The 25,234-nt window shown below is 37.8% G+C and overlaps 1 protein-coding gene across 3 annotated transcripts in view; it reads left to right on the forward strand.

Moving 5' to 3' along the window:
• The window catches only part of Kif20b (kinesin family member 20B), a 56,074-nt gene that overhangs the window by 15,956 nt on the left and 14,884 nt on the right, over positions 1-25,234 (forward strand). For 2 of the 3 annotated variants that reach the window (XM_031390150.1, XM_031390151.1), the window contains exons 13-25: positions 624-908; positions 1,943-2,082; positions 2,245-2,383; positions 3,800-4,028; positions 5,108-5,142; positions 10,171-10,312; positions 12,206-13,442; positions 13,964-14,102; positions 15,393-15,512; positions 17,231-17,291; positions 18,447-18,572; positions 20,068-20,195; positions 22,138-22,293. In XM_031390150.1, the coding sequence (XP_031246010.1) occupies positions 624-908; positions 1,943-2,082; positions 2,245-2,383; positions 3,800-4,028; positions 5,108-5,142; positions 10,171-10,312; positions 12,206-13,442; positions 13,964-14,102; positions 15,393-15,512; positions 17,231-17,291; positions 18,447-18,572; positions 20,068-20,195; positions 22,138-22,293 (2,937 nt within the window). The remainder of the gene's footprint in view (positions 1-623; positions 909-1,942; positions 2,083-2,244; positions 2,384-3,799; positions 4,029-5,107; positions 5,143-10,170; positions 10,313-12,205; positions 13,443-13,963; positions 14,103-15,392; positions 15,513-17,230; positions 17,292-18,446; positions 18,573-20,067; positions 20,196-22,137; positions 22,294-25,234) is intronic. The other variant, XM_031390152.1, reaches the window with a different exon arrangement.

Here is a 25,234-nt window from a genome sequence, read left to right on the forward strand (position 1 = left end):
CCCCCCTGCCTTTGCTTCTTCAGTGTGAAACTACAGGGATGTGCCACCATGCCTGGGTAATGGTTCTGTGAAATAAGGAATATTTTGTGTCTGTTACTCTAAGACTAGAATGTATTTGGTAAATAAAATTGTAATTGTTGAATTAACTAGAAGAAAGGAAAAACTTGAACTTTGTTCCTAAAACGAGCAAAATGACATTTACTATTATGTATTAATGATAAACTGACTATAGATTCATGGTTTTGTCCACTCTGCCCCTCATATGCCTTATGATGGCCATCTTTGCCAGAGACAATACAGAGATCCTAGAAAGACAAGTCTACCTACAGATTTCATGCAAAGTAGAAATTCTGTAAGTAGTTCTTACCCTAAGGTTCATTTGGCCATGCTAATTCCTTTTTTAAACGTTTGCATATCTTTAGTATTTAAATTGTCATTTGACTTACTTTACAAAGTTAGACTGGGGTAGTGGCTCACACCTTTAACCTTAGCACTGGCAGGCAGAGGCAGGTGAGTTCCAGGCAGGCTGATGCTATCCCGTGAGAAACTCTCAAGACATTACTTCAATGAAAAAAGTTTTTTTCCTTTTCTCTTATAAAAAGCCATGTTGGATGTTTTAACAGGTCTATGTTCCGGATACTTTAAGTTCTTCTCAAGAGAATTCTTTTGGGTCTATCAAATCTTTACAAGATGTATCACTAGACACTAACTTGGATAATAAAATACTAAATGTAAAAAGAAAAACTGTTTCATGGGAAAATAGTTTAGAAGATGTGGTTGAAAATGAAGATTTGGTTGAGGACTTAGAAGAAAATGAAGGAACACAAATTATGGACACTGAACTTACAGATGAAGATAGCGATAAGCTGCTAGAGGAATGCAGAGGCCTCAGCGTTCACAAGAACAAGGTAGCATTCAGAACTTAGCTTTGCTTATTTGTTTTGAAGTTAGGACTCATTCTTGATGCCCTTTTTGTGTGTGTGTCAGGAATAAGTGTGAGGTGTGTGTGTGTGTGTGTGTGTGTGTGTGTGGGAGAGAGAGAGAGAGAGAGAGAGCGAGAGAGAGAGAGAGAAAGAGAAAGAGAGAGCGAGCACACTTGTGCCATGGTGCTCATGTGGAGATAGAGGACAACCTCAGGTGTTGGTCCTTGCCTTCTACTTTCTTTTGAGACAAGCTCTTGAGTCCACTGCTGTTGCATAAACCAGGCTCACTAGATCTCTAGATCCTTGGGCTTTGAAATGTGTACTACTACATCTGGCTTTGTACTAGTTGTGTGTGTGTGTGTGTGTGTGTGTGTGTGTGTGTGTGTGTGCGCGCGCGCGGGTGGGGGTGTGTATGTGGGGGGTGGGGGTGGGGTCTGAAGTCTTGTCCTCATGCTTGCATAGCACGAATGTTATCTTCTGGGTCATAGTCCTTTTCCTAACAGAACACTTTTTCTATTTTTATATACAGTCTCACTATGTAGCCCAGGCTGGCCTGGAATTCACAGATCACCCGCCCCTTCCTTCTGAGTGCTGGGATTAAAGTCATGAGTTACCATGCTCAGTGAATAGGACATTTTAACCCAGCCTTTACCATTTCTTATAGATTGGGTCCTTATGTTCTCTGCTTATGAAATGTGGTGCTATCAGACTCATGGAGTTGTGTGGATCAAATGAGAAAATGTAACTACTGAACAGTTCTTAGTGGGAAATAAGGGTTCTGAGTTTTGCAGCACATGTTTGTTTGCTAGACAGTGAGACATCTTTAAACATGTTTAAAAACAGATCTGTCTTTAAGATGAATATTCTTTTTGTATAGGTTTGTTTCTAAAATGTGGAGAGTCATACTTGGTTTTTCAGGTTAAGGACTCTAAATAGTTGTATAATTTTCTGCTAGATTATTAGTAGCATTAAAAAGAATACAATTATAATTGACTATAAATTATATGTGCTTATTTTAGAAACTATTGGATTTAATAGAAAACTTGAAAAAAAGACTAATAAATGAAAAAAAAGAAAAGTTAACATTGGAATTTAAAATCCGAGAAGAAGTTACACAGGAATTCACTCAGTATTGGAGCCAACGGGAAGCTGATTTTAAGTAAGTTATTTCTTCATGACCTGGCAAGAATTGAGATTTATTTATTTATTTAATAGCTATTTTTTAATTTGTATTGCGATTTTTGAAAGTGATTACTGTATACAAATAGATATTACATATGATTAAATTGCTCTCTTAATGGAATTAATTTATGTTTTAAAGAGAGACACTTCTTCATGAACGAGAGATATTAGAAGAGGACGCTGAACGTCGCTTGGCAATCTTCAGAGATTTGGTTGGAAAGTGTGACAGTCAAGATGAACCAACAAATAGAATTTCTGACGTAGAACTTGAAACTAAAGTATGCCAATGAAAATATTAAAAATAATAAGGCTTTTGGTACCAGGATTTAATACCCCACATCAATGATGAGAAATGCTAATGTTATGAAATATTAGTGTTTAAAACAGTACTTTATGGCTTTATTATAACAAGGCATATATTAATTGGAAATTTATAGGTAAATAGGTAGAATTTTTGGATTGTGTTTCTGAGACAGACCTTCAGTATATAGCCCAGGCTGGTCTGGAACTCCATTTTTCCTGCCCTGGCTTCATGAGTACTGAGATGACAGCAGTGTGTCGCCTTGCTATATGCACAAATAACTTCTGGTTTTAGAAAAACTTACCTTTTGGTGGCATTTGTTTTCATTTTGTTTTTTCTTGAGTCACTATTGTTTGTGGGCAGTAACAGTCATTTTTGTTGGCTTACAGAATACTCCTTTCAGAAATGTCTTAAAATTTATGACGAGATGTTAGAGATGTGAAGGAGCCTGTAAGGGCCTGTACCTAATTGTTCCTCAAGTGAGAAACACTAGTGTATGAAGAGGCTTACGCTTGTTGGGAAATAACTCATGGAAAGTTGATGAGTCTTGCTGCTCCCACTGAAGCTAATGAGGGCATTTGCAAGGAATTGTTGGAATTCTCTCTGAGTGTGTACTGTGCTTTGTTTCTCAACCACTGGATGCCATGGCCACAGGGCTCCAGGCTCTGTCAATGCATCATGGTGTAATGTGAACATTGTTTGGGATGTGGACTTATATATGAAATGGAGGAATGCCACATAAACTTTTGTCTTAGTCGGGGTTTCTATTCCTGCACACACATCATGTCCAAGAAGCAAGTTGGGGAGGAAAGGGTTTATTCAGCTTACACTTCCACGCTGCTGTTCATCACCTAAGGAAGTCAAGACTGGAACTCAAGCAGGTCAGGAAGCAGGAGCTGATGGAGAGGCCATGGAGGGATGTTACTTACTGGCTTGCTTCCCCTGGCTTGCTCAGCTTGCTTTCTTATAGAACCCAGGACTACCAGCCCATAGATGGCACCACCCACAATGGGCCCTCCCTCCTTGATCACTAATTGAGAAAATGTCCCACAGCTGGATCTCATGGAGGCATTTCCTCAACTGAAGCTCCTTTTTCTGTGATAATTCCAGCCTGTGTCAAGTTGACACAAAATTAACCAGTACAGCTTCCATATGTGATTGGAGGCATACTGGAACTAGATGATCAAATTGTTCTGTAATGAAATAATAAGATTTTTGATATATTTAGGAAGAAATAAGCTTCATATTCTGTATTTTAAAAAATGAATATTAAAATTTTGTGTAATTGTGGGGGTGGGGAAGTGGGTCGTGTAATTTAAAGAATCTTTAAGGTATGCCCGCATGTAGTGAAGTCCACTGTTAATGTTAGACATGTGGTTTTTGTTATTTCTAGGAAGCTCATAATTATGTAGGAGTTGAAGATATTTTTGATTCTCTTCAAGATGATGTCACTGATATTAAGAAACAGGCCGAACTTGCTCATTTGTATATCACATCTCTTGTTGATCCCCAGGAAGCTATTGCCTGTTTGCAACTAAAGTTTAATCAAGTTAAAGCAGAATTAGCTGAAACTAAAGAAGAATTAATTAAAGCCCAAGAAGAGCTAAAAATTAGAGAGAGTGGTAAGTGCATGTATTTTACTCTTATTTGGGATTTTATGCATACATAAAAACTGTTGTTGGTGAGTATAGGGATTTGTGCAACTTTTTAACTATAGTGATCAGAAAATGCTTTAAGCTACATAACAAAGTGCAATATATTTACCATTTGTTTTTTGATTTACTACTGTACATATTTTTTAGGACTGGGCAGATGGCTCAATAAAGTTGGTTGCTGTGTAGTAAGACCTGAGTTTGAGTCCCCAGACTATATAAAACAAGCTGGACATGGTGGCATGTATTTGTAATCACAGTGCTAGGGACATGGACAGATATGGGTCTTGGGAATTGCTGACTAGCCAGCCTTGCTTAATTAAGCACAAACTCAGAGACAGTGGCTCAAAAGGAGCAAGGTGGACAATGCCTAAGGAAGGACATTTGAGGTTGACCTCTGTCCTCTACAAGTACACATGTGTACATGACCCACACATGCAGGTATGTGTGTACACACACAAATAAAATAATTAAAGTAGTGTTTACTATTAGAAAAGACCTCTCAAATTGAGAGCAAATAAACAGAGAAGCCATCCAGAAATAAAACAATAGTCTTTATAAGAAATCATAAAGAAAATTATAAAGTTAAATTTGTTTAATTATACTTTTTATGAAACCTTTAAATAGAATAGTTGAGGGTAGGATAATGTCTGTGGAAAGGTTTAAAACAGTCTTTTGAATTGATACTGTGTTTGATCTTTAAGGATCAAATGCACTCATAGTGGCATTTGGGTTTTAAGAGAGGCGAGGCGCTCCACCCTTTACTGTGAGAGGGAGAAGACAACAAGTCAGTGGTGCCTTGTGACATAGACCAGTCAGGGCTACCTGTTTGTTTTGTGTCGCCTTGTTTCTATAGTTTAGCATGTGCTTGTTAGTTTACTCCAAATTTTCAAAGTGACTTTTTCTGAAGCATCATCTTATAGTTTAATATTATCACTGACAAAATTCTTTTTCTGAATTTAATGTAATTTAATAGCTGTGCTTCACTCAGGGTACTTTTCGTTTTTAGATGCATAGATTTTTCTTATTAATATTCATTATCTTTACAGACTCTTTGGTTCAGGCACTCAAGACATCAAGTAAGGTAATTTAAATTTTACTTTGTCTTGGTAAGAATATAATGAGTAAATAAAGTAGAATGAATTATGTCTGTATACTTATTTTAAAATCGTCTTGAAAAGTGCTATAAATGAAGTTATTGTAAAGAATGCAGAGTTGGGTCTGGAGAGATGGGTCCAGTAGTTCAGAATGAGCCACATTAAATTGCTAGGACCTCCATCTGATGGCTCACAGATTGCACATAACTTAAGTTCCAGAGGGACTCAGAACATCTGGCTTCAGAGGGCACCTGCACTTATGTGCACGTGCATACATACACACGCACCCCTCGCTCACTGACACACACACACAATTGCAAATAAAAGTAACTGTATAAGCAACTACTCAGCACTGGCTTCACCTGTATACTACTTTTCAGTGATGGTCAATAGAAAGTTGCTTCAAATCTTCTGATTTATGCATATGTAGAACTTCCATTCTTTAAAATATTCTAAAAATGGGATTGCATCTTTGGTCTTATTGGATAATCTAGGACTTAATTCTGTCACAACATACTAGATTATATTAGTTGTATGTTATATTGATTTGATGCATTAACTAGTGTTTATCAAATTGCATCATGTTTTTAAATATGGGATGGACTGAGCTTTGTACAGACTGACCAGAGGCTGTTTCTGCTTGACTGACAGAGCTTGTTAACTTCAGGTCAGATAGTTTCCAATGCTGGGTCTAGGTAAATTTGATACTTAAAGGTCCAAAAACGAGATCTAGGTATGTGTGGACCTAGAGTGAGTTTAATGCTAAGAACTTGCCACTTTTCTTGTCTGCCTTATGAATTTAACTTACTTATACTGTTAAATAGCAAAATATTCTAAGAAAGATATGATCAGATGTGACTAATATTTGGAGAAATAGTCAAAACTGTACTTTTTAGACATTACAGTGAGTTTACAAAATTTTATTTTTCTAGTACTGAAAGTAGTTATAGTTTAAAATGATATTAATGATCTAAAATTGAAAATAAAGTCCTCATGTAATGTTTCTTCTATTAAAGAGGAAAAAGGAAAGAACAGAAGATGACATATGTGTGTGTGTATGTATATGTACATATGTACATATGTATACATATACATGTATATATACTTTCCCAGGCATTCTTAGCTGTTTTTTTTTATTAACTCATTTAAATATCAACAGTTCATGATATGGTTATGTTTATTGCTTGTTCCTTTGAGATTGGATCTTCTACATCTCAAAGTGCTCTCCAGTTTCCCATGTAGCCCAGGACCTGGACATTATGTCTTCTTTTCTTCACCTTCCAAGTACTGAAAGAGAGGCTTGTACCATTGCGTCTTTTTTTTTTTTTTCTAGAGCTAAATGACTTGGTGTACGATGACATAGTTGGAGGTCAAAGAGCAAAGATTTATAAACCCAGGAAGCCTGGTTTGGGTATCTGGCTTCTTCTTAACTAATCTATTGTATTGGTTCTCTTTTCTTTATGCATGTGCACACACACACACACACACACACATACACACACACACACACACACCTCTCTAAAATTTTATAAAGCCATCTATCTAGTTTGTAAAGTCAGGACCTCATAGTGGTGGCCTAGGTTGACCTCAGACTTATGGCAGCCCTCTTGGCTTAGTCTCTCTCATGCTAGGATTAAAAATATGAACCCTCATGCCCCACTAACATTCATTTAAAGCAAATGTAATATTGTGTGAGGTATGGTGGTACATGCTTATAATTCCAGTACTTGGAAGGTGAAGGAGGGAGACCCAATAATTTTAAGTTAGCCTAGGCTATCTGAGACCCTGCCTGTGAAAGACCCCCAGAACTGGGGAGATCCTTACTCAAGTCTCGGGATGACGCGACCACCCATTGACTCGAGAGACCGAACTTGCTGCAATCACATGAGGTTTATTGGGGATGCTGGTACCGGGGTTGATCTCATGGCCTTGCCAGTCAGAGGAGTTCGACCTGGAACACAAGAAGTTTAGGGTATTTAAGGGAAGCTGGGGGCAGAGAGAGAGTTACCAGGGAAACAACATAAAAACAGTGGAAAATTTCAGAGGGACCTGACCCAAGGTATTCAGTTAGGGAGGGGAACACGTTCATTCTAGGAATGCAATCTTCATCTATCGGTCTGCAGGGTGGAGAGTCTCATAAACCACTAGACCTTCATTCCTAGTTCCACCCTCATTGCAGATCAGCCAGGAGGGGCAGGTATCAGGAACCAGAGCCGTGAGGCTCTGGGTTCCTGGAAATGGCTATTTTATATTTCTGGCTGGCTACAGTGGCCCTCCATGTCCTTTTAGGTAAAGGTTATACACCATACATTTGTATTAAATGCCCTCATTTTAAATTCTAAGATTCTCCAGCCTTTCACCTGTAAAAGCAATAATAAAAAATAGATCATACTAGATAATGTGTTGCTATTGGTTATTTTTGTTTAAAAATTAAAAGTATTCTAATGCTGCATCATATTTACATTCTAGTTTTCTCCAAATATATTTTCCAATCACTGTCATTTTCTTTTTAATGGAATAGTTCTATATGCTGGTCTGTGGGGTCTATTCCTTTAGCTCCATTTGAGAAGGCAAAGAAGGCTGGTCTCTTGAGTTCGAGGCCAGCCTCTTCTACGTAGTGAGTTGCTGCCTCTGAAAGCATAAAGGTTATAGACTAGAGCATTTAAGAGTTGTGGAGTTTAAAGGAGTTGCACTGTCAATACATTTCAGAGTCTAATGTATGAAAAACACATTTTAAAGTATTTTAAGAATTTAACTTTATAAAGTGTCTTTTTAATTAGATAGTGATGTTTATATTTTGGTTCAGACTGAGATATTTTAAAATTGCATATGCATCCCAAAGTAATTTACATAAGAAAGGAGAATCACTTTATCCTGCCACTGAGTTCAGTTTATTTAGTTGCACAGATCTAAACTGTTGAAAATGTAAAAGAGGGCATTCGACTGCTTTAAACATGGTATCTTGAATATGCTGACTGTACTCTGTATGAGAAGGAGACTGATAATACATAAGCACTGGCTGTCTTAGGGTTTCTGTTGGTGTGATAAAACACCATGACCAACAGCAACATGGGGAGGAAAGAATTAATTTTCACATTATAGTCTATCACCAAAGGAAGTGAGGACAGGAATCGGGAGGCAGGAACTGATGCAGAATCCATGGAGGAGTGTTGCTTATTGGCTTGCTGCTTAGTGGCTTCCTCAGGCTGATTCCTTATACAACCCAGGATCACCTGCCAAGAGATGGTGTCAACAGCTGCTTTGAGATAGGCCCTATTGCATCAATCATTAATCAAGGAAATGCCTCACAGACTTGCCCAGTGAACAGTCTGTAGGGACATTATCTCAGTTGAACTTGCTCTTCCAAAATGAGTATAGCATATATTAAGTTGACATTAAAAACTAGCCAGCATACTGTAGGTTTTAACCTGGGCTGGTTGGAAGGGATTCTGAAGATATAGGGATTTGGATACATTTAGATAATGGTGATTGGTACTCAGTCATTGGTCCAAAACATGAAATTAAATAAAATAAAATTGCTGGTTTTCATGTGTTTATTACAAGTATGTTTTCTTTAGAAAGTTATATACTATGACCTTGAGAGTCTTTGATGATTTTTAGCATCTCATAAATACAAATTTCCAGTTCAGATGGTTTAGGTGAGGATTATACACTTGTCCTTTAATTCTTAATATAGCATGGGCATGTTGTCTGCCAAGATGTAACTGCAGAGGTCAGAGTCAACGTACAGGAGGAGTCCGTTCTGCTCCTCTACCATGGGCCTGAGAGATCAAACTCAGACTGTCAGGCTTATGACAAGAGTTTGCTTAGCTATCTTGCTAGTCTGAATCCTTTTTTAGATTTTTTTAATTAGAACATCTTTAAATTATTTTCTGTTATAGGAATGTAAAGCAGAATAATACTATAACATATTGAGTAAACTATAAGCCAGGTGTGCCTGCTTTGTTTAAAATGCTTTTCTAGGGGTCTGGAATGTTGGCTTAGTGGTAAAGACCACTTATTCTTGCAGAAGGCCCCAGCTTGCTGCCCAGTACCCGTATGACAGCTCACAACTATCCATAGCTCCACTTCCAGGAGATGTGATACTTTCTGCTGACCTTTGCCAGCACTAGTTAGTCCTGTGGTGCACAAATGTACATGGAGTCGAAACACTATGTTTTTTAATAATTATAACATGCAGGATTATCTCATGGTTTCTGATCAGACCTCTTTGTATTTTGACAGAAAGGTATATTCAGTATCATTTACTATTCTCTGAATTAATCTGAACATGGTATATTGTTATATTTTAAGTCTACAACCCAGAACCTCATACATTATAGTGGCAAACACCCTGCCACTGAGGCATCATCCTGGCTGGATGGGCCTTAATATTTTGATAGTTGGGCAGGGCTAGCTCTCTGTATTACTCTGCACAGATGTCTGTTCTTTAAATAGTTTATATGTTATTCTATTTTTCTGACTTATGAATCTGTCCTGAGGGAAATAACTCATGTTAATACGGTAAGGGCATCAGCATGAGAAAGCAAAAGTGATTTCCTTCAGGCACAATCCACACCTACTGTTTACTATGGTAGGTTATTGGAACTAGATTAATGCAAATATGTATGTGATACTTTGTCAGTATTCTATTTCAAAGCACACTTTGTTCTTTATTTTAGTTTTAAGTTTAGGATTTTTTAAAGCCAGGCTATCACTGTGTATATCAGCTGGTCTTGAGCTTATATGCTGGAACCGTCATCCCACGTCATTCTCCTGAGTAGTTGGCAACATAAGGCTTCTCATTACTGCTGAAGCACAGTATGTTTTCAGGGTGACTGTAGTGATATCTGTCTAAATGCTTTCTGCTGCCAGAGGCACCAGTTATTTTAGGGTCAGATGTAAACAGCGTGCAAAGTATTTCAGAATTTGAGAGCAGACTGATGAGACGTAATGTGGGTAGGTCCTTGTTTGTAGCTTTCTGCATGAGAACATATTGAATTATTTTGTTTTAGGTTGATACATCTTTAATCAGCAATAAATCAACTTGTAATGAAACAAGTGAAATGCCCAAGAACAGTAGAGCCCAGACACATTCTGAAAGGAAAAGGTTAAATGAAGATGGACTTCAGCTTGGTGAGCCACCAGCAAAGAAAGGTACTGGCTCTTTAGCTCCCTGCAGGAGTACCTCATAAGCAGTATTTGACCTGACCAAAAGCAGGCATTAGGAAAGCCTAACCACCATGAGTTAACATGTTAACACCTTCTAATCTGTCAGGGAGTAGATGGATGTAAAAGTGTCCTATATTTAATCAGCAAGATGATTAAATGCTGAGCTTCTATCACTCTCTGCCTCATATTTCATTCTGTGCTTTTAATAGGTAGAAGTCACTTTCATAAAAAGGTTGTGGTTTTGCCAAAATCTGTTCTCATTCTTTTTTTCACTCTTCAGTTTTTATGCATTTGGACCAATAGAGGATAATTGACAGATCTTGGGCCAAATATTTCTAACAAACCTGGACTTCTAATGTAATTAAAATGCTAGAAGAAAGTCTCTTGAAAAAGCACTATTGTAAATTGAAAACTTTTTTGAAGTACTTAAAAAATGGTCAAATTTGTTAAAAGAAAAAGGGCAAATCCTTAAAATTGTAGAGTGCTAGTCTCTTTAAAGTAAACTAAGAAATGATTAACAAAGTGTCAATTGCAAATGTAGGAAAACTTTGAAAATCTGCTCAGCAGCTTTTAAGAAAGAGGAATTAAGAGCAGCTGGATGTTGTGTGTGCTTGTGGCCTTCCTCAGCTCCATGTCAAACTGTCAACAGCACAGTAAAACCAAATAAAAAGAAATATGGAGAGGCTGCCAATGCCAAATGAGGCAATGCAAAAGTTCTGCCTCCTCTTTTAGGTTAAAAAGTGAACATAAATTATGTTTTAAAAAATAAATGTATTTATTTTTATGTCTATGAGCATTCCTGCATATATTTATGTGTACCGTATGTGTACCTGGTGCCCTTAGTGATCAGAAGAAGGCAATAGATCTCCTGAAGCAGCAGTTTCAGATGGTTGTGATCCACCATCTGGGCACCAGAAACGTAACTTCTCGAAGAAACGCTTTTATCATTGACCCATCTACCCAGCTCAAGATATTACAAATTTAAACTTATTTTAGTAATTAAAAGTGTATCTAGTGAGCTTTTAAGTTAATCCATAGTAAATGAGATAGATAGATCTTGGTCTGAGTTCCTGCTCTGGCAAATGCTGAACAGAGCAAGGTAAGGAGAGAAGACTCATTGATTAGGCTAGACTCACAATCACCGAGCCCCAGACACCCTCTTTTGTAAGTCTTCCTAATGCTGGGATTTCAGATGTGTGCTGTCACACTCAGCTTTTCTCATGTGGGTTCTGGGGTTCAATCTTAGACTTTCCTTCTTACGTGGCAAGCATTTCAACTGAATCATTGGAGCCTGTTAGCACCAGTCTCTGAGTAAGGGCCAGGAAAGCAGTTCTCTGTCCTAGAAATGTAGACATTAATCCTATGAACATTGCATTCCTGCTTAGTTAGCTGAGGCCTTCTGCATTGAGTCTGCTAACAGCTGTCCTATCTCTGAAGCACTGTGCTTACCTTGGTCTTTTTCCCTACAGCACCTGAGCCACAGCACTGGCTCCTTTCTCCACCTGAGGAAACAATTAGAATTTAACAGTTTAGTCGGTGAAAGATGGGGCTGCTGTTCTTCAGGACGTAGTTGGTTGCTAGAATTTCACTGTAATTCCCTTTCTCATAATGTTAGATAAATATCTGGGATTAAAGTTAAATAATAAATATTGGAAATGATCAGATCAGAAGTAGTAGCCATCACTTTTTTAGACCTTTTTTGTCAACTCTGACATAGAACTATACTTTTTATATAAAAGTTCTGTTTATTTTCTTTTTTAAAGTTCATTTCAGTTTTTCATCAGAAGTGTGTTTCTGGTGTGTGAATGTTGGTTTATACGCAAGTTTTACTTAGACATTTTTTGCTAGATTAATAACAGTACCACTGTTCTCTTAAAGGGCTTATACTCGTTAGTCCACCCATCACTGAAGATCAAAACAAAAGGGAAGAAATACAACAGTCTGTTTCAGAAGATGTGCAACGCAATAGAGTTTTGCAGGAAAAGAATGAAGAGCTAAAAAGACTTTTAATTATTGGTGAGAATGAACTCAGAAATGAAAAGGAGGAAAAAGCAGAATTAAATAAACAGGTTGTGAGTTTACAGCAGCAACTTTGTTTCTTTGAAGAAAAGAACTCTTCCCTGAAGGCAGAGGTAGAGCAAGTCCAGGCCAGTTTGGACACTGCAGTTGCTGAGCTACAAACACAGAAAGCTGTGAACCAGGAGCAGGAGGACAGGATCCTGAAATTGTCACAGGAGGTGGAGACTGCTACAAGGAGTATCCAGAGCAATGTTTCACAGATAAAACGAATGCAAACAAAAATAGATGAACTGCGGTTGCTTGATTCACCTTCTCATATTTCAAAAATAGATGTACTCAATCTCCAGGATCTATCAAGTGGTGCTAAAGGGGATAATTTGCTGAACACATCACAGCAGCTTCCAGGTAGTGACTTATCAAGCACATGGGTTGAAGAATTTCACATTCAGGAGCTCAGCAGGGAAAGTTCCTTCCACTCTAGTATTGAAGCCATCTGGGAAGAATGTAAAGAGATTGTGAAGGCTTCCTCCAAAAAGTCTCATCAGATTCAGGGACTAGAAGAACAAATTGAAAAATTACAGGTAGAAGTAAAAGGATATAGGGATGAGAACAGTGAACTCCGAGCACAGGAGAGTGAGGGTAAGAATAGAGATCTCCAGCTGAAGGAGAAAGACAGTCTTATCCAGCAGCTCAGAGAAGAGCTGCGAGAAAAAAGTGTCAGTCTCGATGTTCAAGTACAGCTTGTAGCAGGAAAAGAGCGAGCTGTTTCAGAGCTTTCCCAGGATCTTATCTGCTATAAGGCTAAAATAAAGGACCTTGAAGTGTTAGTAGAGACCCAGAAAGATGAGTGTAAGCGCTTAGTTGAGTTAGAGCAAAGCATTTTAGAGAAGGAATCTGCCATCTTAAAGCTGGAAGCAAGTCTAAAGGAATTTGAAGCAAAGCACCAGGACCACATCAAAAGCAGCAAAGATTTAAGTGCAAAAGAAGTCAAGTTCAGAGAAGAAATCATACAGTTGGAGAATGATTTGCATGATGCAAAACAGTTACTTCAGTCAAAGGAAGAAGAAAGTGAAGTTAGCAGACGAGAGATAGAAAAGTGAGCTAAGTCTTATTTAAATTAAACATTTCATATTGTGTGTTTGTGCATACCCGCATGTATGTGGGGGTTAAAGAACAACTTGTGGGACTCTGTTCATTTCCTGTAACATGTAGGCCCCAGGAATTGGACTTAGGTTATGAGGTTTAGCAGCAAGCGCCTCTGTTCACTAAGTAATTTTGCGGGTTCCAAGCTTTCATTTTTCTACGTAACTTTTGTACAATTAGATGGATATCAATTAATTTGGTAGAAATAGTATATATATATATATATATATATATATAAAAAATGAGAGAAACACTTGAACTTTCTTTAGAAACAACAGTTACATGCAAAAAAATTTCACATACAATTCCTCTGACTCCCCATGATACCTCCTGAAGCACTCATTGCGAGTTTACATGTTTTATGTTGTAAAAAGATGTAGTTCTGAGACACATGTTGCCATTTCTCAGTGATCCTAAGCAGCCAATGGTGCCTCACCATACACAAGCAGTTTGTGATTCCTTTCTTCGTTTTAGACTGAAAGAGGAGCTTGCAGCAAACTCTGGTCTTACTCAGAATCTCAAAGCAGACCTTCAGAGGAAGGAAGAAGACTGTGCTGAGCTAAAAGAGAAGTTCACTGATGCCAAAAAGCAGATTGAGCAGGTGCAGAGGGAGGTGAGTCAGAGGACAGCTGTGTGGGCCATGGGGTGCAAATAGGTGTTCTCTAGGTTCAAGGTTACGGGTAGATTTTAGGATTAAACAGGACATCTGTGAACTTGAGTTTTTCTCTAAAATGATGAGTGCTAATGTTTTACAAAAGAAAATGAAGCTAACTCAAATAAAATGAAATTAGCATGAAACAAAATATGTGAGTATTACATATGTGTAGTAATATGTGAGTAATAGCTTTGGAAATGACCCCCGCTTGCCGAAGGTGTGTATGTACAGAATGTATGTGCTTTAGAGGACTAGAAGTTTTTTTTAAAAAAGAATAAAATTCATATTGTATGCTTTACATGTAGTTCTAGAGTCTTTAAAAAGTATAAAATTCATGTTTCTCTAAGAAAAACAGAAAGTACTTTGTTTGAAGTTAATATTTAGGATAGGCAGAGTGACTTATATTTTCGTTGTAATTTAATTTAGGTGTTTGCCACCTTCAGGGTGGTATGGCTATAGACTAACATAATTTCAAAAAAGGAAACTTAATTACACAATTCCAAAGTGTGAAACATATAAAGAAATCTTTAGGGAGGGGAAAAATCTATCCCATTTCTTTAATTTTCCTTGGAGGTAATACATGTGACCAATTATTTTCTTGCCCTTTAGTTTTCCTTTGCTCAGTATCTCCCCACCCCTGTATCTTCTGATGAAAATTGAAAACATCTTGCTTGGTGTGGTGACACACAACTTTAATCCCTGCATTCTGGAGGCAGGTCCATCTCTTGAGTTCAAGGCTAGCCTGGTCTACAGAACAAGTTCCACGACAGCCAGGACTACACAGAGGAACCCTGTCTCAAAGATAAAAATCTGAAAGCATCTTCAGAGTCCAGCCCTTCTCTCCCCAATCCTTCCATCCCCTTCCCTTTTCTTTCTTTCCCTTAGCAGGCAAGCTGTACATCTTGCCAACTACCGTGTACAGAAGAGGGGAACTGCCGAAGTAACAGTGCTTGAGATTAACTGAGAAGGAGGTTGACCATATGACTGGCCATGTAATACAGGAAGCCACTTGCTGGGGCAAGGGGGCTGTAAAGATGGAGAAAGGAAGACCAGTGAGTTAGGGAAAGCGTGCTTAGACCAGAAATGGAAAAAAAGCTTAAACTTCAATTAGTAATATATTACCTTTAACAGTATTAGTTCTTTTCTGATGAGACTGAGGGCATGGTCCTTGAAGAAATGTCCATATAATTTAAACAATAATAAAAGTGCTCACAGTGTTCAATTTGCTTTATAAATTATGCTTTGTAGGTATCTGTAATGCGTGATGAAGAGAAATTATTGAGGATTAAAATTAATGAACTGGAGAAAAAGAAAAACCAGTATTCTCAGGAATTAGATATGAAACAACGAACCATTCAGCAGCTTAAGGTAGTGGTTATGTTGTTAATGATACTTGCATTTCATTCTGCTCTAATATTCTATTGCCTGATAAAGTGCATTATTTATTTATTTATCTACTGTATTAAATTGTGTTTTATTGCTTTGCGATAGGGTGTTACTTTGTAGTCTAGACTGGTGTTGACCTCATGGCAAATGCTTGTGCCATCTTTTCTCAGGTGTCATGATTATAGGCACAAGCCACCAGACCCTACTACCATATGATTGATTGATTGATTAAGTCCAGATAGAGTGTTATTATAGTCCAGATTGATCTGTAATGATCCATCCTAAAACAGATTATAGAGCAGCAGTTCTCAGACCTGTGGGTCACAACCCCATATGGTTGAATGACTATTTCACAGGGGTCCCCCAACACCATGGGAAAACACAGATATTTACATTGTGATTCATAATAGTAGCAAAGTTACAGTTGTGAAGTAGCAACAAAAATAATTATGGTAGGAGTTGCCATAACATGAGGGACTGTATTAAAGGGTCCCAGCATTAGAAAGGTTGGGAACCACTGGTCTACAGATTGTGATGAGAATAGAGAGTTAGCCTGTTAAAACTAGAATTGTAGGCCTTGCTGTTCCTATTGAACTTTCCCCTTAAGACTCATGATTCTTTTCTCAAACTTTACAACAGCTTTTTGATAGAGGGCTCTTATGTTTTCAGTAGTTTGTATTTCATAACAGGGATTTGAAAATTATGAATATACATTATACTTCCATTTCCCTTGATTTTACATTTTATGATATGTGAGAACACATTTCTGAGTAGGTGAAATGACAGAACTGATATTAAAAGTATAATCTTTTTGATTGTTGTCTGTACTTTTAGTCGAAGCCATTTGCGTTATTTATGTGTGCCTGTGTTTATATGAATAAAGGTGTGTCCGCACATGTCATGGCACATGTATACCCCACTTCATGTGTGACTATCAGAGCACAGATGACCTGTGAGACTTTTCTTCCTCCATTCTGTGTTCCAGGAACGGAACTCAGGCTTGCCAGGCTTGGCCGTGCTGTACTCATTGACCCATCTTACTCACCTCATTTTCTGAATCTTTTTCTAACGCAGACAGGGTCTCACTGTGTCTCATTATAGCCTTGGCTGGCTGTCCTTGAACTCATGAAGATTAAATGTGTGTGCCACCACATCTAGGCCCTAGTAAGACCTATGTATTCACTATTCTAAGGCTGTGGGATCTGGGAGAATGGACCCAGTGAATGAGACTAAAGTCTCATGCAATAGCCTACTTTACTCAGAGCCTCAGACAGTTTATATTCTCAGGATTAAGAAAGGTCACACGGGTAAAGTTGTCATGAGGTCAATTGTATGCAATCACAAGACATATTCAAGGACAAGCCACACATGGCAAAAGCATGTTTTTAAATAGAGGTATATAAAGGATAGTTTAAATGTTTCATTGAATAACAACAGCAAGTAATAATGAATAAACTGAAGTAAAGTCACTCCTATGCACTACACCTTTGAGGAGCACAAAACACATTCCAGGAACAATTCCGGGTTTTGAAGGAACTGAAGTCTCAAGATTTTTGTCCTTTTTTTTCTTTTTTCTTTTTTTTTGGGGGGGGGGTTCTCACAAGCACTCAGAATTCTCATCCAACTCCTTCCTGTCCCATGTTCCAACACATACTATTAGCAGCTGTTAATATTGATTTCTATATTCCTTAATATTTTAGGAGCAGTTAAGTAATCAGAAAATGGAAGAAGCCGTTCAACAGTATGAGAAAGTGTGCAAAGGTCAGAACCTAGTTCTTGTTCTAGAATTAAATTGACTGTTCAATACAGTTAAGTACAATAATAGTTAAGATTTTTCTTTGAAAATGTTGAAATGATTAATTCTGCTGAATAACTTACAAACCTAAAATTATGATTATTAGACAAACATTAAGTAATACTTATTCAGTGTAATATTTATTCTTTGCTAATGGCCAGTACTTTTTAAAAACATTTTTATTAGTTCTTTGAGAATCTCATACTATGTGTTTTGATCATATTCACTGTCCTCCCAATTCTCAGATCCACCCCACTTTTTCTAACCCTCCCAACTTTGGGTCTCCTCTCCCTTACCCTGTCCCTCTTCCCCTTTCTCTACCCTCCACCTCCCTCCCTTTCCTCCTTCCTTCCTTCCTCCAAGGTCAGTTTTTGCTACCTTTGTATGGTTTGGATGCATGGGCTTCTACTGAGCAAGTCTGACTTAGCAGGTACTATCCTCAGAGAAAACCAACATTCCCTTTCCCGGCAGGCAGCAGTTGCCAGTAGCTTCTCAACTAGGTGTGGACTCTGCCCACTTTCACTCTGTGCTGAGGTTTGCTTTGATTTGGTTTTGCAAAGGTCTTATGCATGGTGTCCTGCACAAGACCTTCCAGTCCCTTCTACAGTTATCCCTGGGGCGCTGGGAGGGGGCCTTCCTATTCTTTCCCTTATCTCATTATCTTTGTACCTTTTTTGGAAAATATAAGCTACGAATGTGAGAAGTTTATTTTCTGGTCTCCAATTTCTGACTTTTGTTGTACTTGTCCTCATGGTATTGTCTCACTATTAGAGAAGGGATGGGATGCATTGAGATTGAGATGTGAGTCCTCCCGTTTATGTGTCTCGGCTGCAGTTGTTTTGGCTCTGTTAGGTGCTGGGCATTGCCACATGTTTTTTAGGATCAGTCTGCCCACTACTACATAAAAACATGTCATTTTAGTAGCGATTGTGTTAAATCTGTTCAGTAATTGGGAAGACTGCTATTTAACAAAGTCTTTCATTGGTGTTGGATATACCTTTGTTTTAAGCCTTAAATTTCAGTGGTTATTTCTGTTTTATTTTCAGTGAACACATTTTTAGAACTTCTTCAAACTGTTTTGAGTTGTTTGTGATGTTGTGATGTTGTTCTCAAACCTTCAGATCTCAGTGTTAAGGAGAAGCTGATTGAAGGCATGCGACTGACACTAGTGGAGCAGGAGCAGACTCAGGCAGAGCAGGACCAGGTGCTTGAGACCAAGTTAGAGGAAGCCGCCTGGCTAGCCGCAGGTACAGAGCAGCTGCATCTCAAAGCTTCATTTTCCTGATTTCTTCCTTCTCTAAAGTAGTGTAATTTATAATAATTCATAAGTCTTGAATTGCCTTTCCCACTGTGATGAAAATTATTTTTTTCTGAGAAAATTGTATATCGTGAAAAAACAAGTGCATGGTGGGACTGAAGAGAAGACTTGGTGATTAAGAGCTTGAGTAGCTGTGTTGGGATCTAGGTCCAGGTCCCAGCACCCACGTGGCGGCTTACAATCAGCTATCTGCAACTTCAGTTCCAGGAGATCCAGTACCTCTTTTGATCTCAATGGACCCCAGGCATGCACATGGAACACATACATACATGCAGACAAAACACTCATCCACAGAAAATTTAAAAAAAGAAATCTGTAAAGAAAAAGCAAGCTTTGATTTTTTTTTTTTGTACTTGCAAGTTTTTAACATTAATTTTTTATTTGTTATTTGTACACACTGATACTGATTCCATTTCTATCAACATCACTTATTTTTCTATTGTGTACAAAATTATAACACTTGCTAATAACTAAGCTAGTTATAGTCTAGTACAAAAGGGGAGGAATGTATGTACTTTTTTTTTGTTGTTTTGTTTTTTTTCGAGACAGGGTTTCTCTGTGTAGCCCTGGCTGGCCTTGAACTCAGAAATCCGCCTGCCTCTGCCTCCCAAGTGCTGGGATTAAAGGCGTGCGCCACCACTGCCTGGCTTTTTTGGGGGTGGGGTGGGGGTACTACTTATTTTGGACACTTTTTACATATAATTTTGTACATTTGCTGAGTTAACCTCATTATCTACATTTGGGAAACACGGCTGACATTTGGGATGGTGACTGGCATGTTTGCAACTGCACAATAGTGTTCTGTCAGCATGAGAGGACGCTGTAAACCCTTGAATTGTCCTGGTGGATGAACGTTGTCAGACTTTCCTAGCCAATTTCATTGACTTTCATTTTATTTTTATTTTTTTTGAGAACCACAAAGAATTGTTACATGTTATTTCAGATTGAAATAAATTTATACTCTGTACTTAGAAAAATAATCTCTGGGTTCATGAGAAGTCCCCGTAGTTTCTGTTCACTGGGGATTTGGTAACAGCAGCTAGAGAGACAGTTCAGAGATTAAGAGCATTTTTGCTCTTAAAGTGGACCCAGATTTGGTTGCCAGTACTCACATGATAGCTTAAAACCATCAGTAACTCCAGGTCCAGGGATCTGATGCCTTCTGACTTCCTTGTATACCAGGCTCATGTGTGATACATAGATAGGATGCACATATATGATGAACATACGTATATACATAGGTGCACAAACATACATACAAACAAAGTAGTCTTTACGAATTTTGTGAGACTCCTTAAAGTTCAGTTGTTGGAATAATCTTAGTCCTATCTTGGTCTGTATTTTGGCTCTGCTGATTTCTCTTTCTTTCTTTTTGATTGGTCATATTGCTATGTATCATAACATTTGTCTGTACTTTAAATCAGAATTGGATAAATGGAAAGAAAAATTCAAAGATCTGGAAATTAGAAGTAATCAAAGGTTAAATACAGAACCCATGGATGACATAGAAGTGCTTAATAAGAAGTTCAGAAAGCTTCAGGACGAGCTGCAGGTATCACCTCTCTCCCTCTCCCTCCCTCCTCGAAGCTTTCTGTATCTTCTGGTCCATTGTATTTCCGGGAAGAGAATTCAGCATTTTGTATTTTATAACTAACTTTGTGGGTAAAATAATGCATGGGGATTAGTAATACAGGGAAAAAACTTTCAGTGCATTTTGAAGAATACCCTGGGGAAAATTCCCAAGATATAACTTATGATCAGCTAATGAAATCACATTGATTGTGTCCTCAACTTTATGTTTTATATGTGTAATTGACTTGTGTGTGTGCGTGTGTATGCTCACATGCGCGCTCACATGTGGAGGTCAGAAGATAGTTTTCAGGAGTTGCTGACAGAATCTCTTGTTTATGCTGCTAAGCAGCATCTTCCAGGCCAGCTGGTTCATAAGTTCAGGATAATTATATCTCTGCCTCCCATTTGGTCGTAGGAGTGCTGGGATTGCAGATGTATGCCGCCATATATATTTTAAAGCAGAAGTTCTAGGATTATCTTTGAGTGTAAGGCTTTTGAAGCTAGCATTTTTACCTACTAAGATCACACCCTGACTCTGTATATAGAATTTTTAAACTACTGCTTTTCCTACCTTTGAATATATTTTTCTACTCCACTTTTTACTTAGCAAATAAAGCTCTGGAGAAGACAGCCATTGGGAGACTTTAATTATTGTTAACTTTTTCCAAGTTTGATTATCAAATTAGAGTAGTGTTAAATATCTGAACAATGAAACATGAAAATATGCTATATAAAATAAATCTGTTTTGTATTTCTATGTATTCTTGTTCAGGTTTAATATACTTATAGAGTACAATATTTGTGGAAACATACTTTTTTGATGGTATTTAATAATTACTAGAGGCTATATACACATATATATGTACATATATATCTCTCTCGAGGATGACCTTGGACTTTGATCTTTGCCCCCCAAATACTAGGACTATCTTTGCCCCCCAAATACTAGTCCAAATACTTGGACTATCTTTGCCCCCCAAATACTAGGATTATGAGAGTGTGGCCCCATGCTTAGTTTTACATCTGAGTTTTTTTTTTTTTTTTTTTTTTTTTTTTTTTTTTTTTTTTTTTTTTTTTTTTTTTTTTTTTTTTTTTTTTTTTTTTTTTTTTTTGCATTTTGTTTTTTTCCTTTTGAAACAGTCTCTCTCTGGAGCTATGGCATTCCTGGAACTCACGGACATCCACCTGCCTCTGCCTCCGAAGTGCTGTGATTAAAGGAATGTGTCCTGAATTGCTAAAAATAACAGGAAAAATTACTTTTTCTTTATAATGATTAATTATATACTTTAGAGTATATCCTTTTCACTGTGAAAATCCAAAAGCAACTGGAACAAATTATCCATTTATTGTGACAAACAGTTGTATATCAGCCATATTATGATTGTTATTCGTTGTATTTGCATTTTTGTGAGATAATGTAATCTCCTATGTTGCAAAGTTTGATGTCGAGTGCTGTTTTGTTTTGGGTTTTCTTTGGGTTTTCAATGTTTGAAATTAGATTGCCATGAAAACAATCTTAGATCTATGGAATTCAGTTTGAAATCACTTAATCTGTATTCTCTGAGCATCTATTCTGAATGTTCCTTTCATAAACTATACAAATTATAGGTCATTTTGTGTTTTATTTTCAGAACTATGTGATGGCATTTAGGAATATTTGAGTCACTGTAATAGAAATGTCAATTGTTTAGATCATCTTAAGCTTGTTGGTGAAGGGACTTCATAGGAAAATACTGTTTATAAGTGAAAGCAAGCCCAGTTAATGTTTCTTTTTAAAACTGAAGTAAATTCATATTGTTATTTAACAAAAAAACTACTTGTTTGATAGTTTTTAAAAAGGTGAACTGGATGGGTTACATGTAGATATTATTAAAACTTAGCTCCTTTGCCATGTGAAAATAACCTTTATTATCTTTACCAAGGACTCTGAAGAGAAATATAAAGCTGATAGAAAGAAGTGGTTAGAAGAAAAAGCTGTCCTTACCACTCAAGCGAAAGAAGCAGAAAATCTCCGAAACAGGGAGATGAAAAAATATGCTGAAGACAGGGACCGTTGTTTAAAGCTACAGAATGCAGTGGTTGGTAGCAATGATTCTTGGGTGTATTTCATCTTTTCCCCTTGGTTTGTTAATTATTTTTGTGAGATAGCCCTCTCCCCATTTGATCGTGAAGTTTGTTCTTGTGTTTCCCTACCTTTTCTCTCTTCAGTTAGCCACTTGGAAAATGCCTGATTGTATTTCTCTGATTGTTAACAGCTTCCATGTTTATGGCTGTACTTTCATCATTAGTAAACTGTTCTCATAAGCCCGATTGGGGCTTGTTTGATTTTTAATTTTTTTCGTATATGTGTTCAATATTTTGAGTTCTTTATGTCTACATAGTAAGCATCTTGTGAGTGTGTAGCTGGCCAAGCTTCTGTGTGATCTCTCTTCACTTGATTATTTCCTTTCCTGTATAGAGGCTTTGTACCTTTTTATAATCCTGTCTGTCAGTTCTTGAGATTATTTCATGTGCTAATGGGGAAAGACTTTGCCTGTGGCTGTATTTTATAGTGTTTCAGAACTTCAGCATTTTGATTCACTTTGAATCTTTTTGTGTGCAGGATGAGAGATGTGAGTTTAAGTCCGTGACCTCTTTTGTCCTCTTTTTTTTTTTTTTTTCGTTTTGAGACAGGGTTTCTCTGTGTAGCCCTGGCTGTCCTGGAACTCACTCTGTAGACCAGGCCGGCCTCGAACTCAGAAATCTGCCTGCCTCTGTCTCCCAAGTGCTGGGATTAAAGGCATGCGCCACCACTGCTCAGCCCTCCTCTTTTTTTTATCCCCTGTGTAAACACGTGTATTGCTATGCAAGGATGGTACTGTTTTAGTTGTAGCTTTGTAGTATGACCTGAGATTTCTCTGTTTGTTCCTTTTGCTCAGGATTGCTTTGGTTATTTGTCATCTTTTGTAAAGTTCTATATGAATTTTAAGATTGATTTTTTTTTTCCCCCATTTGTGAAGAGTGTCATTGGAATTTGAAGGAAGTTGGATTAAAACTGTAGATTACGTTTGGTGGTGTGGCATCTTACACTATGAGTTCTGCCGATGTGGAGGTCTTTTGTGTTCCAGTGTCTTCAGTTTCTTTGTTTGGACATTTTCATTGCAGAGCGCTTTCTCTTCCTTGGTTAGGTTTATTTTTAGTTTTTATTTTTCTTTAAAGCCATTGCAAATGGGATTGTTTTTCTGGCTTCCCTTGCACTCTGTTTATCATTGATAAAAGCAAAGGCTCCTGAGCGTTTGCTCATTCGTGTGCTGCTGCTTTCACTTTGTTCAAGATGTTGATCATTCTCTGCCCTTTCTGTATAGTCTTCTGTGCAGAAGCGTGTTGTTTGCTAGCACGAGTGCTTTGACTTCTTCCTTTTCTTTTTTTTTTAAAGATTTATTTATTGTTATATGTAAGTACACTGTAGCTGTCTTCAAACACCAGAAGAGGGTGTCAGATCTCATTATGGATGGTTGTGAGCCACCATGTGGTTGCTGGGATTTGAACTCAGGACCTTCGGAAGAGCAGTCGGTGCTCTTACCCGCTGAGCCATCTTGCCAGCCCGACTTCTTCCTTTTCTATTTTCATATCTTATTTCTCTTGGTTTATTGCACTGAGACATCTAGTCTTATTGAATAAGAGTAGAAAAAATGGGCACCATTGTTTTTATAAATACTTACTTAAATTCTGCATCCATGTTCACTATGGAGATTGTTCAATAATTTTTTTTTCACGTCCTTGTTTGGCTTTGGTGTAAGTATAATACTGGCTTTGTAAAATGATTTTGATAGCATTTCTCCTCTCTCTGGTCTATGGATAATTTTAAGGAGCATTGGTACACACATGTGCTCTGCCCCTGTCTCTGTCTCTCTCTCTCTGGCTTTTTTCCTAGATTTATGAGGGCTGAAGAGATGGCTTAGTGTTTAGAGCACATACTGCTCTTGCAGAGGATGTGTGTTCAAGTCCCAACATCCACATGGCATCTCAGAACTTCCTCCCTCTAACTCTAGTTCCAGGGGATCAGATAGATGCCTCTGATTTCCAGACTCCTCAGGTACTTGTACTCATGAACACTTACGTAAATATAACAAAAAAATATATTTGTTTTTGTTTTATGTGCATATCTATTTTTTATTGGATATTATATCTGCATTTCAAATGTTATCTTTTTTCCTGGTTTCTCCTCTGGAAATCCCTTATCCCATCCTCCCTCTCTCCTGCTTCTATGAGGGTGCTCCCCTACCCACCCACCCATTCCCGCTTTCCCACCCTGGCCTTCCCCTACACTGGGGCATCGAGCCTTCACAGGACCAAGGGCCTCTCCTTCCATTGATACCTGACAAGGCCATCTTCTGCTACATATGCAGCTGGAGCCATGGGTCCCTCCATGGATGGTATCGTTCCTGGGAGCTCTGGGTGGTCTGGTTGGTTGATATTGCTGTGCTCATTTGCTTGCTTGTCTGTATGTATGCCATCTGTTTCTGGTGGCTGTGGAGTCAGAAGCGGACATGAGATATCCCCTTAACTACAGTTAGAAACAGTAGTGAGCTGTAATGTCAGTCCTGGAAATGGAATCTGGGGCCTCTGTAAGATCAGCAAGTGTCTTAACCGCAGCGCGGGCCCCTAGTGCAAGTTCTATGAAAAAACCTGGTGGAATTCAGGTTTGAATCCATCTGCACTTGGGATTGTTTAGTTGGGAAACTTTTATTGTTTAACTTTTATTACTTACTATATATTTCTGATGTTTATTTTAATTGTTTATGTTCTCTTCCTATGTGTCTAGAACTGTCTCTGCTTATGTGTTTTCTAATTTAGAATATAGTGTTTTGAGTTATGCCTTAATCTTATTTCACTGATGTCTATTGTATTATCTACCTTTTCATTTAAAAATTTTCTCTCTTAAATTTGTGTTTTCTCTAATTTGGTTAGTTAGCTAAGGGTCTGTCAAACTCTGTATTATCTACTCGGGTTGGATTTGGCGTATCTTCTCTCCCTTTC

Source organism: Mastomys coucha, unplaced genomic scaffold (assembly GCF_008632895.1).
Source record: "Mastomys coucha isolate ucsf_1 unplaced genomic scaffold, UCSF_Mcou_1 pScaffold21, whole genome shotgun sequence".
In the NCBI taxonomy this organism is placed as follows: domain Eukaryota; kingdom Metazoa; phylum Chordata; class Mammalia; order Rodentia; family Muridae; genus Mastomys; species Mastomys coucha.